Here is a 15,170-nt window from a genome sequence, read left to right on the forward strand (position 1 = left end):
TCTTCCAGTTCCATAATATTGTCCTCAAGTACATCGCCCTTGTATAGACCCTCTATATACTCCTTCCACCTTTCTGCACTCCTTTCTTTGCTTAAAACTGGGTTTCCATCTGAGCTCTTGATATTCATATAAGTGGTTCTCTTTTCTCCAAAGGTCTCTCTTAATTTTCCTGTAGGCAGTATCTAATCTATCTTACTCCTAGTGATATAAGCCTCCACATCCTTACATTTGTCCTCTAGTCATCCTTGCTTAGCCATTTTGCACTTCCTGTCAATTTCATTTTTGAGACGTATATATTCCTTTTTACCCGCTTCATTTACTGCATTTTTTTATTTTCTTCTTTCATAATTAAATTCAATATTTCTTCTGTTACCCAAGGATTTCTACTAGCCCTCGTCTTTTTACCCACTTGATCCTCTGCTCCCTTCACTACTTCATCCCTCAAAGCTACCCATTCTTCTTCTAGTGTATTTCTTCCCCCCCCCCCCCCCCCCAATTCCTGTCAATTGTTCCCTTATGCTCTGCCTCAAACTCTGTACAACCTCTGGTTTAGTCAGTTTATCCAGGTCCCATCAGCTTAAATTCCCACCTTTTTGCAGTTTCTGCAGTTTCAATCTACAGTTCATAATCAGCTCCCATAATGTCTTTAAAAGATGATTTCTGTTGAAACTGCCGTAAATTGCTTTACAACCCACACACAGTTGACGCATCATTACATTGATATCTTCCATTATTAATCTAGACACAAAAATGTTGAGCACAAGTGGAAACAACGCACCATCTATGACAACCTAGAAACGACATGGGCTGAACTAAAAATGGCTACTTGGAATGTAATGAGTTTTAACAGAGTAGGGGCATTCAGAAATTTGAAAGACCACTTAAAAAGTACCAAATACGAATAACAGCCTTACAGGAGATTATGTGGAAGGAGACCTGGCTTTGTATTATGGTGACAACACAATGTTTTGCAGCAGCAATGATACAGCTAGCCTTGGAGCAGCTTTCCTAGTAACAAGGTATACATGTCAGCAATTTCAAATTTTGTGACCTTTTACGATATGATATGTACACTGAGAAGAAAGATTTTCAACCATACTCCAACAAACATTTCTGAAACATAAAAAGGGTAACAATTCCACCACATTTGTTTCAGTGCAGATGCGCAAATATTGTACAAACTCCTAAGATAGTCAGAATTTGCGAGTAGCAAGTTACATGCAGCAGGGACACTGCATTGCATTTTAGCCAGTCAGGAACTATGTCCCAATGGCTGAAGCAGTTAAGGAAGTTGTTCACCAGGAGTGGTAAATTTCAAGTCACAGTCCAGCACACATTTTCAATTTGTGCCATTACTATAACACACTGCCTTGTGTGGCCAGCCATTATGATTTCCCACCCATTCTTTCCCTTTCCTTCTCCTTCCTACATGTCATGTTTACATGTATGTACCAGCCGTGTCATCACGAGTGATACCAGACACGACTTAAGATATACACAGAACTCAGTTATGGAACAACTGAACAAGCAAAATTCCCCCTCGGCATGTTATATTATTTTGCTGGGACATTTTGATTCAGTAGATTACCATTTCTACAAGGGAGACCAAAACAGCATACCACAAAGCCTTTACCATGTATAAATGAAGTCTTTAGAATAGAAAAGAGAGGGTCATATTAACTAATGATACAACAAAAACAAATTTAAACCTAGACTGTGAAAATATTTAATATTGGGTGCTGCAAGATTTGGTGCATGGTCCACTTATGTTCTTGCTGGAACTAAACAATTTACCCATGAAACTGGAGGAGTCTTCAAAAACTGTTGTGTTTCCCGAAGACACAATTATGCTGATAATGGACGAAGAAGTCTTACAAGTGGTTCACAGCCAACACCTTCACCCTTGATCTTGCAAAGCTCATATTATTCCATCTCAAACAAATAAAAATTACCTCCAGATACTAGAATCACAGTTCAAAGGTTGCACACTGGACGACTCTATGTGAGAAGCTCGTGGGCATCCAGATGGATAATAAACTGCACCAATATTTTGATAAGTTAACGAAGAAGCATCATTCTGGCTTCTTTGCACTTAGAAATCTCCCTCATTGTGTTGCTCTACAGCTGAGAATATTAGTAAACTTTTGCATACTTTCAGTCAATACTGTCCTAGGGTATAATCTTCTGTGGCCATGCAGCTAGGGTCAAAGAAGTATTTGTTCTACAAAAGTGTGCAGTAAGAGTTGGTAATGAACATCTTGCAGAAGCTTCTTCAGGGAACCAGAAATTCTTCCACTTAACATGCCAATAGAAATACTTCCTGGTGGTTTTTGCACTTAATAACAAGGGCGAATTAAGGATGAACTGTGCAACTCAAAACCAACAATACTAGAACTAACTATCATTTCAAGTTAGACTAACTGGGGTTCAGAACTGAGTTTTGTACTCTGGTAACAGGCTGGTCACAATTTGTTAGTATGCTTTACAAAGGTAGCATGCCATGTTTGATCCTGCTGCTAATATTTAGCTTGACTTGTTTCATATCGATGCAGGTGCATCTTAATTATGGGATTTGCAGGACACAATATATAAATGAATGAAAAATTATTGACAAGTCAGTAATGAATTGCTATTGCAGCCCAACACAGTCAAGGGGTTAATAAATAAGTTAAAAATCTTGTGCAGCTTCTTGGAGCGTTGGAAGAAACAGCTGACACCATGACTGCTATGCATTAAATATATTATAAGCTTGACCCACCCTTGTTTTTTATATTCATTAATGAGGATAAGTCCAAATAGGAATGAATTACATATATTATCTGTCTAACTAAAAATAGTTACAATACACGGCTAAACTGAAAAGGCGTGTAGCTCAATACCTACTGGCAAAGGGTAAAACAAAGTGTTCAAAGCAACACTGGCCTAAGTAGACCTTTTCCAAATTTTGACTTTCGCCTCTCAAATACAGTGAACTTATGCTTCTTTCTTTTATAAGAGCTGTGCACATCTTGTTTCTCATAACTACATCTAAAAAGTGGCATATTCCAGCAAATGGGCAACAAAAACGTGAATGCAGTAATGCAGCTTCTATAATCATCCCCTCATAAGTAATGAACTAATAAATCTTTTCAGTAGTTACAAGAGAAAGCAAAAGACCTTACAAGATCTATTTTCTATTGCAAATATTCCATTGTGAGAAGGAAGAGTGAAACATGCTCCGAAGTATTAGAATACAAGGAGATAAGCTGGTGAGCTGAGAACAAAAGCTCCAACTCACAACAAAGGTTTAATGAGCCTCGTACTTTTTTCTGTCCTCACAGCCTCACTACACTCAACATCATAATTCTGTACGTAGATGTACTGAACTGACTCTATATAACAATAAATGTATGAATTGTATAAGTCAAATATTTCTACATTAGGAACACGTAGCTTGTTATCAAAATAAGTAGGTTATTTTCCAACAATAGAAGTTAACTGAAATGCATTCTGTTAGACATATCTTACTGAGATGCACTTATTTATCTTGTTTAAGAATTTAATGTCAAATGATGTGCGTAAATAATCATCCTAGAATTTTCATTATCATAACAGTGTGTATTCACAATCACAATATAGTGCTTGATGAGCATTAACACGTCATTCCACACTCCAACACTAAGTCAATTGCTAGCTATCGCACACCTGTGATTGGTGTGGAGACAATGGAGAAATAATAGTCACCTAGTGAAAAAATAAATAAAATGTCATGGCACTTCAAGGGCTTGCACGTCAATTTCACTACTTATTTATTCCAGTACTTCACATTTAGGCTCATGGAGATGATGATTGGTTTGTGGGGTGCTGCGCAGTCATCAACACCTGGACAAATTCCCAGTCTGTACACAATCCTGTCTAGCCACTTTCACGAATGATGGTGGAATGACGAGGACAACACAAACAACCAGTCCCCGGGCAGAAAAATCCCCAATCTGGCAGGGAGTTGAACCCAGGAGCACTTGATCTAGAAGCAACAATGCTAGCCACTAGACTGCGAGCAACGGACTTAGGCTCATGAAGCTAACTGGATCCTTTTCCAGACCTCTGTGTGAGTAGTTAGCACAATCAAAAACTATAACATGACGGTGACCTCACAGCTTTGGAGGAAAACAGTGAACAATAAATAATACCCATGCCTTCACACCATTAATAATGTCACAAGAAAAACACGCAGTTCATCAGTGCAACATTCCCTTGCATAATGCAATTTTTAGACTTAAATTATTCTATTACACAAATTTATTTAAGGACATGACTTGCTAGTCATGTATTTGTAGTCTAGTACAAACATTGGCCAAACAGAAAATTTAAATAAACTTTGCCAAGATATACCTTACTGTTTGCTGCCTTTGGTCCCTTATAGCTCTTACAATATTTCTCACTGGTTCCACCAGAGCTTTGTCCAGCAGTAGCAGCCTCACTGGATGTCTGTTCTACTACAGCACTGCTACAGCATTTATCATCAGTTCCTCCACTCTGGACTGCACGTGTCATAGATAATCTGTTTCTGCCTAAATGGCCAGTGTCCTGTCCCTTAGGTCTGTCAACTGGGGCAGGTAATAAAAAATCATCCAGCTTTTTTGAATTTTCCTTTTTCTTCTTGTAGACTTTGTTATTTGATCTTGAAGATGAGGGCTGATCACGGGGAGAATTTTTCCTAAGAAAAGGAGCACATTTATTGAGCTCTGAGCTCACAAATAGATAGTGAAAACATGAAGTGAAAAAAATTCACACACACATTTGCATAAACAAATCCACTGAGAGTTGAATATGAAGGTCTTAAATGTATTTCAAAACAACTTATAGTTAAAGCATCATTTGAAAGATGATATCTCATCTCAGTGAGTATAACGTTTGGCCTGATATTCATACTTGTAAGTTATAATTTCAAAGCTGTGTTTGTCATCAACATATTCTAGCAAACTATTATTAATATGATTACCATCAGGAATAACCTTAAAGGATATGGAATGATTACAAAATAAAACATTCTTTTGTGATATGTGACAGTATATTACATAATGGATTATTACAATGCACATGGCTTGCAAATGCTGGTGTTTTTACAATGAAATTTACAGCTGTTTAAGTGTAATTTCACCAGTAAAGAGAACAAATAATATTTTGTGTGACACATGCCTTTCATACACATCTGACATTGACACTTTTGTATCTAATTTACCACACCTCTTGTCATTAGTAGAAGAAAACATCTGTTCTCCCACCTCTTGAGTTCCCATCTTCTCCAACCACCAATGAGAAGTGACTGTAAAAGTATCATTTCTCCCACGGCTACCATCCATACTGTTTTATTAGATGCAAAGAGAAGCCTATTACTTACACAATGCTGCAGGCCCAGGTTTAACATTCAATTTTGATCTAGTGGTTACTCATGTCTCTGCAATTAGAAAATGCTGTTTGCTGATAGCCTTTTGATTTTCCTAAAGTAATCTTCTATTCATATTTGTGGCTCAGTTCTAAGACACATGAGACCAAATGAATGGAGTCGTACATAGGGTATACGGATTTCTTTGTTATCTTTATGATAATAACAGAAAAAAAGCAAAACCCTGTGCACAGTAGAGGTATGAATGATTCATTTTGAACAGCAAAGAGAACATGTGCAGATTACTGCTATTGAACACTACCTTTCCAGACGCCCCATGGATTCCAAACCAACAATGTCCTTCCTAGTCTCCATGACCAACTATATCCTCACCCACAATTATTTCTCCTTTGAAGGCATTACCTAAAAACAAATCCGCGATACGGCTATAGGCACCCGTATGGAACTGTCCTATACTAACCTATTCATGAGCCATCTAGAGGAATCCTTCCTAAAAACCCAGAATCTAAACCCCTCAGCTGGTTCAGATACAATGATGACATCTTTGCTATCTGGATTGAAGGTGAGGACACCTTATTCACATTCCTCCAGAACCTCAACAACTTCTCCCCCATTTGCTTCACCTGGTCCTACTCAACCCAACAAACCACCTTCCTAGATGGTGACCTCTACCTCAGAGATGGCTACATCAATACCTCCGTCTGTATCAAACCTACTAACCACCAGCAATACCTCCACTTCGACAGCCGCCACCTGTTTCATACCAAGAAGGCCCTTACGTACAACCTAGCTACCTGTGCTCGTCGCATCTGCAGTGACGAGCAGCCCCTCTCTAAATATACCGAGGGTCTCACTGAAGCCTTCACTGACCGTAATTATCCTCCCATCCTTGTACAAAAACAAATCTCCCCTGCCTTATCTTTCCAGTCTCCGACCACCTCCCAAAGCCCAGCGGTCCGGCCACAGAGGAGCATTCCCCTCGTAACGCAGTACCATCCGGGACTGGAGCAACTGAATTACATTCTCCACTAGGGTTTCGATTACCTCTCGTCGTGCCCTGAAATGAGAAATGTCCTACCCACTATCCTTCTCACCCCTCCTACCGTGGTATTCCGCCGTCCACCGAACCTACACAATATACTCGTCTATCCTTACACAATCCCTGCTCCCAATGCCTTACCTCATGGCTCATACCCCTGTAATAGACCTAGATGCAAGTTGTGTCCCATTCATCATCCTACCACCACCTACTCCAGTCTGGTCACTAACATTACCTATCAAATGAAATGCAGGGTTAACTATGAAACCAGTCATGTGATCTACAAGCTAAGCTGCAACCACTGTGCTACATTCTATGTAGGCATGACAACCAACAAACTCTCTGTCCGCATGAACGGCCACCGACAAATAGTGGCCAAAAAAGAAGTGGACCACTCTGTAGCTGAACAAGCTGCCAAACATAATACCCCTCATCTCAATGACTGCTTCACAGCCTGTGCCATATGGATCCTTCCCACCAACACCAGCTTTTCTGAATTGCACAGGTGGGAACTTTCCCTGCAATACATCCTATGTTCCCGTAACTCACCTGGCCTCAATCTTCGTTAGTCACCCATCCAACCCCTTACCTGTTCCCATTCCAGCACTACACAGCTGTCATTTCACCGCCACACCCAGTCTTTTAATTTAATTTCTTTTATTTTATTTCTCTCCTTTCTGCAACTTACTCCTTTTCCCCCTCGCACCTTCTCTCCTACCCTCCGTCTAAACTGCAACACTTCACTGTCCGCCACTCCCATCATACTATCCCTCCCCCTCCCCGCCTCAGCCTCCTCCTTACCCCCACCCAGTCACCACTCCCATCATGCACTGGTGCTGCTGCTGGCAGTGTAGTTTCTACATCTGATTAATAAAATTCTTTTCCGGGCTATTATGCCGTGGTCTGATGGATTTCGCATTGTAACCCAACGTTTCGTCCCCATCTGCGGAGGACATCTTCAAGGGGGTTCGTGGCTTCTGTTAACTTCCGAAACACACACTGTCTCACTACTAACTGCAGCAAATTTTTGTTTTCGCGTGCTCCCGCGCATAGGCGTGACGTCACATGTTTTGAATACGCGAGCGCAATAGGCCGTTGTCGGTTGCCGCCGTCCGCTGTTGCTATCATCCCATGGCGGAAGACTGGTACACATCTTCTTCAGCACCGGCATCCAGATGTCATTCAATTTCACGCCCTCCTCCTTCCTATTAAAATTCCTGGGGTGTTTCATAATCTCTATAGCCTCTCTGTAAAGCCTTTCATGATATTCGCTTGTGGCTGCCAGTACTTGAGTTCTATCAAAATAAATGTGGTGGTCTCCTGACTGCAAAGCGTGTTCCGCAACAGCTGATCTATCAATCTCTCCCCTTCTACAATTGCCCTTGTGCTCTTCTAGTCGTTTTTTGACCGTTCTTTTTGTGGTACCCACATATACCTCCCCACAACTACACGGGATCCTGTAAATTCCTGCTTTTTCCAGCGGTTTACGAGCATCCTTAGCCAATCTCAGGTGTTCTTGTATCTTCCGGGTAGGTTTATAAACCACCGCGATATTCCGTTTTTTCAATATTTTCCCTATGCGGTCAGTGACGTCCTTAATAAAAGGCAGGAAAACTTTCGATTTTGCAAGCGCTTGTGCATTGCTATGATTTTCACGCGGCGGTCTTAACGCTCTTTTTATCTCAGCAGCCGAGTAACCATTCCTGAGTAATGCATCAGTGAGGTGTTCCAGTTCCGTATCCAGTAGCCCAGGTTCACAGATGTTCCTTGCTCTATCCGCCAACGTTTTTATTATGCCTCGCTTTTGTTGTGGGTGGTGGTTCGAATCCCGGTGTAGATAACGATCCGTGTGCGTGAGTTTCCGGTAAACTGTATGGCCTAAGCTACCATCCTGTTTCTTGTAAACTAGCACATCCAGAAAATTTAGTCTCCCTTCTGCCTCCTCCTCCATGGTAAACTGAATCTTCGGATTAATACCGTTTAGATGTTTGTGAAAACGGCCTAGTTCCTCTCTGCCATGCCTCCACAACACAAACGTATCATCTACGTAGCGGAACCAGATGTTCGGTTTTTTGTTGGCAGTTTCTAGAGCCTGCGCCTCGAATTTTTCCATGAAAAAGTTAGCTATAACCGGGCTTAAGGGGCTCCCCATTGCCACGCCATCAGTCTGTTCGTAGAACTCATCGTTCCATTTGAAATATGTGGTCGTAAGGCAATATTTAAATAGTTCTGCAATGTCGGGAGCAAAAATTCTATTCAGCTGTTGCAACACCTCATTGAGAGGAACCATAGTAAATAGCGATGCCACATCGAAACTGACTAACATGTCCTCCGGCTGGACCACTATGCCGCTTAATTTACTGATGAAATGTGCAGAATTCTTTATATAGGAGTCCGATCGTCCCACATGCGGCCGTAATAGCGTTGTCAAAAACTTGGCAATAGAATAGGTGGGCGAACCAATGGCACTCACTATAGGTCTCAGAGGAACAAGTTGTTTATGAACCTTCGGCAAGCCATAGAGTCTTGGTGGCAGCGCAACTGAATTGAACAGACTTTTCTGAACGTTCTGTTCGATAGAGGACTTCTTAATTAACCGCGTAACCGTTCTAAGAACTTTATCAGTCGGGTCTTTACTCAGCTTCTTGTAAGTCTGCGGATCTAGTAAGTGGAGCACGCGAAAACAAAAATTTGCTGCCGTTAGTAGTGAGACAGTGTGTGTTTCGGAAGTTAACAGAAGCCACGAACCCCCTTGAAGATGTCGTCCGCAGATGGGGACGAAACGTTGGGTTACAATGCGAAATCCATCAGACCACGGCATAATAGCCCGGAAAAGAATTTTATTAATCATGACAGTTCTGGCCGTGAAAGTTTACATTTTACAAGTTTCTACATCTACATCTACATCCATACTCCGCAAGCCACCTGACGGTGAGTGGCGGACGGTACTTTGAGTACCTCTATCAGTTCTCCCTTCTATCCCAGTCTCATATTGTTCGTGGAAAGAAGGATTGTCGGTATGCTTCTGTGTGGGCTCTAATCTCTCTGATTTTATCCTCATGGTCTCTTCACAAGATATACGTAGGAGGGAGCAATATACTGCTTGACTCTTCGGTGAAGGTATGTTCTCGAAACTTTAACAAAAGCCCGTACCGAGCTACTGAGCGTCCCTCTTGCAGAGTCTTCCACTGGAGTTTATCTATCATCTCCGTAACGCTTTCGCGGTTACTAAATGATCCTGTAACGAAGCGCGCTGCTCTCTGTTGGATCTTCTTTATCTCTTCTATCAACCCTGTCTGGTACGGATCCCACACGGCTGAGCAGTATTCAAGCGGTGGGTGAACAAGCGTACTGTAACCTACTTCCTTTGTTTTCGGATTGCATTTCCTTAGGATTCTTCCAATGAATCTCAGTCTGGCATCTGCTTTACCGATGATCAACTTTATATGATCATTCCATTTTAAATCACTCCTAATGCGTACTTCAATTAATTTATGGAATTAACTGCTTCCAGTTGCTGACCTGCTATTTTGTAGCTAAATGATAAGGGATCTATCTTTCTATGTATTCACAGCACATTACACTTGTCTACATTGAGATTCAATTGCCATTCCCTGCACCATGCGTCAATTCGCTGCAGATCCTCCTGCATCTCAGTACAATCCTCCATTGTTACAACCCCTCAACACACCACAGCATCATCCACAAAAAGCCTCAGTGAACTTCCGATGTCATCCACCAGGTCATTTATGCATATTGTGAATAGCAATGGTCCTATGACACTCCCCTGCAGCACACCTGAAATCACTCTTTACTTCGGAAGACTTCTCTCCATTGAGAATGACATGCTGCATTCTGTTATCTAGCAACTCCTCAATCCAATCACACAATTGGTCTGATAGTCCATACGCTCTTACTTTGTTGTAGTTTCATCTCTCTGAGACTGCAGATGTGTGTGCAAGTTGCGCCTGCGAGAGTGTATGTGTGCGTGTGTGTCTACTGCTGACAAAGGCCTTAATGACCGAAAGCTATGATTGTGTGAATCTTTTTATTGTGCCTATCGCGACTCAGCATCTCCACTATATGGTGAGTAGCAACTTTCCTTCCCTCGTATTGTTACAGTAATAGTATAAGCCGCATATCATGTGAGCCCTCATTTAGCTGCATTGTGATGCATATATGTATGAACTTTGTCTATGATTATCATACTTTAATAAGTATTAACTTTACCTTAGATTTTAGTCAAATTTTTCTGCTCATAGTAATTGATACATTGGACTACCTTACGGCTGAATATTTTTTGTTTGGAAGTGTCATGATCACAAAGCTATTAAACAAACAACTTCTTTCATACCCGAAGATAGCATATTAAAATCTTTTACTGCAGTTTAGAACTCACTTTTGTATTTTTCCAGAGATGTAGTGTTTTTGTAAAGTTGTATGGATGCAACAATATTTGGGAAAAGTTGTGATTTTTTCTATAAACACACACTGTAAATACAATCTGTTGACTGGATGTATCAGACTTGATTGTTATTTGATTTGGAAAAAATTATTTTCAGTGTTGAACTGAGGAACACACACACACTGACAGAAGATAATGAAATATTCCCGTGGATATTTCATTACCTAATTCAGTGTGAGTGCTTCTCAATTTGACATCATCATCTAAAGCCTTTAGTGTCAACATCGTTCAGTCGATACAGGATTTTGAAGTGAGTACCTTGATTGTAATAAATAAACACAGTCTGAATTGCTGCAGGTTATCTTTAAATCACTGTTGACTAACTGCATTTCACTGCACCAGACCTGAAGATGACCTACATCACAGATTGGAATAGGTGGTAGGTAATAAAAAGTTGTGCTCTGGGCAGTGATTGTTTCTTCATTATAACAGATGGTTCCTAAGACATGGCATTGATTATGAGTATTTTGAGATAAGGAACTAAAGACTTGAAATGAATATTTAGTTTTTTATTGATGTAATTGACTTACAGCTTATAGCTAGCCTCTAAGCTCATAGTAATTGTTAGAAGCTACAACTGCCAGGCTCAGCAAACATATTAATATGGCACATAAAATATTGTGTCAATTTCTCAAATATCCCTGCAGTCTGTCATAAAAAGAGGTATAAACCAGTATTTTCTGATGTGAGCGTTCCATGGACAAGTTGGTGGTTGCTTAATGACTCTTTCCACACAAACAAATATCTCTTCAAATTCTACTGTGTGAACAATTCTTTGTCAAGAACAAATTGCTTCATGGTCAACAATCTGACACGAATTTGGTACACTCCAGCATGGACACATCACAGATGATTTCATACTGCTTTTTAAGGTAATATGACCAATGTCATCGCAGAAGATAGTTCTTTTTAAAAAAAATTAAAAAAAATAAAATAAAAAAAAAGCAGTTACAAACATAAGTCTCGCAGACATTGCTATTTCAAGACCTCATACCACCTGACCTTTTTTTTCCCTACCGTGATTCTTTAGTTTAAATCCTCAAATTATCATTCTCTACCACCTGTATAATTTTTGCCCCTAAAGGTTTATGAGACCTTGTACAAATAACATTAATATCAAGAAATATATAAAATACAAAAAAAACTTGTAGACAAATTTAGAAACTAAAGTTAAAATTTATGTCTTTTACTGCAGACTATGACATCACAATTCTGTCAAAACACCCAACAAGTTAAGACATTTCTTTTTGCTACTGCAATTCAGTAAAATTGTTAGGAGGTAAACTGTGACCAAGTTTATGAGGTAGGTTTGATTGTGAACCAAAATCTAACCACACAAAATTATTGAATTGAGATGACAAAAGTTATGAGATACCTCCTAATATCTTGATGAACCTCCTTCTGCCCAGCATAGGGCACCAACTTGACGCTACATGGAACCAACAAGTTGTTGGAAGCCCCTGTGCAAAATATTGATATATGCTGCCTCCATAGCCATCCATAATTCCAAAAGTGTAGCCGGTGCAGGTTTTTGAGCACAAACTGACCTCTCAATTACATCCATAAATATTCCATGAGTTTCATATCATGTGATCTGGTTGGCCAAATCATTCACGCCAATTGCCTAGAATGTTCTTCAAACTAATCATGAACAATTGTGGCATGGTGACATTGCGCATTGTCATCCACAAAAATGCTATTGTCTTTTGGGAACATGAAGTCCATGAATGGCTGCAAATAGTCTCCGAGACACAGTCTATTCCGTGTAAACACAGCCCACACCATTATGCAACCACCACCAACTCGCACAGTGCCTTGCTGACAACTTGGGTCCATAGTATCATGGGGTCTCTTGCACACTCAAACCCTACCATCAGCTCTTACCAAATGTAATCCGGACTCAGTTGACCAGGCATTGGTTTTCCAGCCATCTGGGTCCAACTGATATGGTCACGAGCCCAGGAGAGGTGCTGCAGGCGTGTCATGCTGTCAGCGAAGGCAATCGCTTCGGTCACAGGCTGCCATACCAATTAATGCCAAATTTCACCACACTATGCTATGTGATACGTTCATTGTACATCCCACACAGCTATTTCACGTAGTGTTGCTTGTCTGTTAGCACTGACAACATTACGTAAATGCCACTGTTTTAGGTTGTTAAGTGTAGGCGATTGGCCACTGCGGTGTCTGCAGTGAGAGGTAATGCCTGAAAATTGGTATTCTAGGCACACTAGACACTGTGGATTGTGGAATGCTGAATTGCCTAACGATTTCTTAAGTGGAGTCGATTTCTGAAGTGGAGTGTCTCAGGGGTCTAGCTCCAATTACCATCCCACATTAAAAGTCTGTTAATTGCCATTGTGCGGCCATAATCACATCAGAAACATTTTCACATGAATCACCTGAGTACAAATGCCGGCTCCTTCAATGCACTGCCCTTTTGTACCTTGTGTGTGCAATGCTACCACCCTCTGTGTTTGTATGTGTCACTATCCTATCACTTTTGTCGACTCAGTATAAAATAGAGGATGATACTTGTTGATGAACTCTGTTGATGCTCCACAGCGCAGTACCTGTACAGTGCTTACAATAGTGTAGATGCACTATGTGGACTTACGTGTTGGCAGTGGCTTCAGTGCAGACCTATCAGCTTCTATCGCTGCAGCTGCCACAGTATCACAAACACAATGGTGTATGGCAGAAAAAACACGGTTGGTATGTCAAAGAAACTATATGAGCTGGTGCAAGGATAAGTTTAATGTTGTTAAATCATCATTAGTGGAGGAAGTGTGTGATGCTGTATGCCTTATATTAATGAAGTAGTTGTTAAATTTGACCACAAAGAGTGAAATCTATCAAACATGAGACAGCACATAAACTGTTTGCAATTAGAACCTGTCATAAAGCATGAACAACAGCCATGAAAGCTTTAATAATAAATGTGAGGGCACAAACAATAAATCCGAAAAGTCATTCAAACAAAGGGAACAATATCATTTGGCACCAGATATGGCAGAGATGACTAAAACCAAACATTTGGGATAATCAACTTCCAAGTTTATGGCTTTGAATAATTCCTGTAATGTTTCATTAAATGACACATCTGATCATAAGTTCTCAGAGAGCTGGCAGTTGGTAGTTGTGGCAGCCAGTCCAGTCTTCAGAGAAGTAAAATTAGTTTGCTGCATCAGAACATGAGTATTCTGGAAAAAAGGTAGATTATGAGCTTCTTGTACAGCTAGAAGATGTGTAAAATTCTGAAGTGACAGGGAGTCTGTGCCTCACTGAACACCACTTAACCACAGGAACAGGGAATTTAAATATACGGCATTATAGACTACCATCAATTCCATGTAGAATTAATATGGAGAAAGGAGGAATTGCAATATACCTAAAAGTGGGATACCACGTCAAATATAATGAAACACAATTTTTGTAAAGATCAAAACCTAGTAGATTATTGCAGAATACTTCTCTTGTAATTGTAACAGTCTACAGACCCTCTTTAGGAAACCTTCAGCTGTCTGTGAGAAATGTAGATGCATTACTAAGCTATCTGGTGGGGAAGAAAGAAACTGTAGTTTATGGAGATTTCAGTGTAGACTTCTTAAAATACCCTGACAGGAAAAAGGAACAGGAATCTTTATTTGGCTGTTTCAATTAAACAGAGTTAACAAAATGGACAAGATCACCTTCATTAATTTCGTTTTTGGGACAAGATGTTTGTTAAAAAGAAATCAAAGTTTTTCCTGCTAAAATTACATTTATTTTTCTCTGCTTTGATGATGTACATTGTATTTTTCTCTCACTAAATATTAATGTGTGTGATATGGCCATTTTATTCTACTGCAACCATGGTTATGGCCCCAGGAACACTAATAATAATGATAAATAAATAAATAAATAAATAAATAAATAATGAACATAGGAAACTAATTAGTGTCAGTTGGCCAATCTAAAACTCATAGGTGTGGCAAAGACTACACATCTGCCGATACCAGAAGCATTTTTGTGTATAGAAAAAGTTTGCTGAAGCCGAGCTGCTTTTGTCGATCTCACGGAAAAGAAGACCATGTTCTCTTAACAATATTGAGATGATTAGAAAAATTATAAAATTGACCGAGAACAGGCACAGCACTGAAAAACTAAATGGAATGATTTATAGTTCCCAATTGTACCAAATGAAATCAATGCTAACAGATGCCAATTTTTGGACTATACTGAGCTTGGCAATACAGAACCTGGTGAAGATGCATCAGTTGCTAATAGAAAAGCTTGTA

General features: G+C 40.0%; 1 protein-coding gene across 3 annotated transcripts in view; it reads right to left on the minus strand.

Moving 5' to 3' along the window:
* LOC126354915 (breast cancer type 1 susceptibility protein homolog) overlaps positions 1-15,170 on the minus strand; it is a 245,320-nt gene that overhangs the window by 173,100 nt on the left and 57,050 nt on the right. For all 3 annotated transcript variants that reach the window (XM_050004985.1, XM_050004984.1, XM_050004986.1), the window contains exon 4: positions 4,372-4,696. In XM_050004985.1, coding sequence (XP_049860942.1) covers positions 4,372-4,696 — 325 coding nt within the window. The remainder of the gene's footprint in view (positions 1-4,371; positions 4,697-15,170) is intronic.

The sequence above is a fragment of the Schistocerca gregaria genome, chromosome 3, assembly GCF_023897955.1.
Source record: "Schistocerca gregaria isolate iqSchGreg1 chromosome 3, iqSchGreg1.2, whole genome shotgun sequence".
Lineage (NCBI taxonomy): Eukaryota > Metazoa > Arthropoda > Insecta > Orthoptera > Acrididae > Schistocerca > Schistocerca gregaria.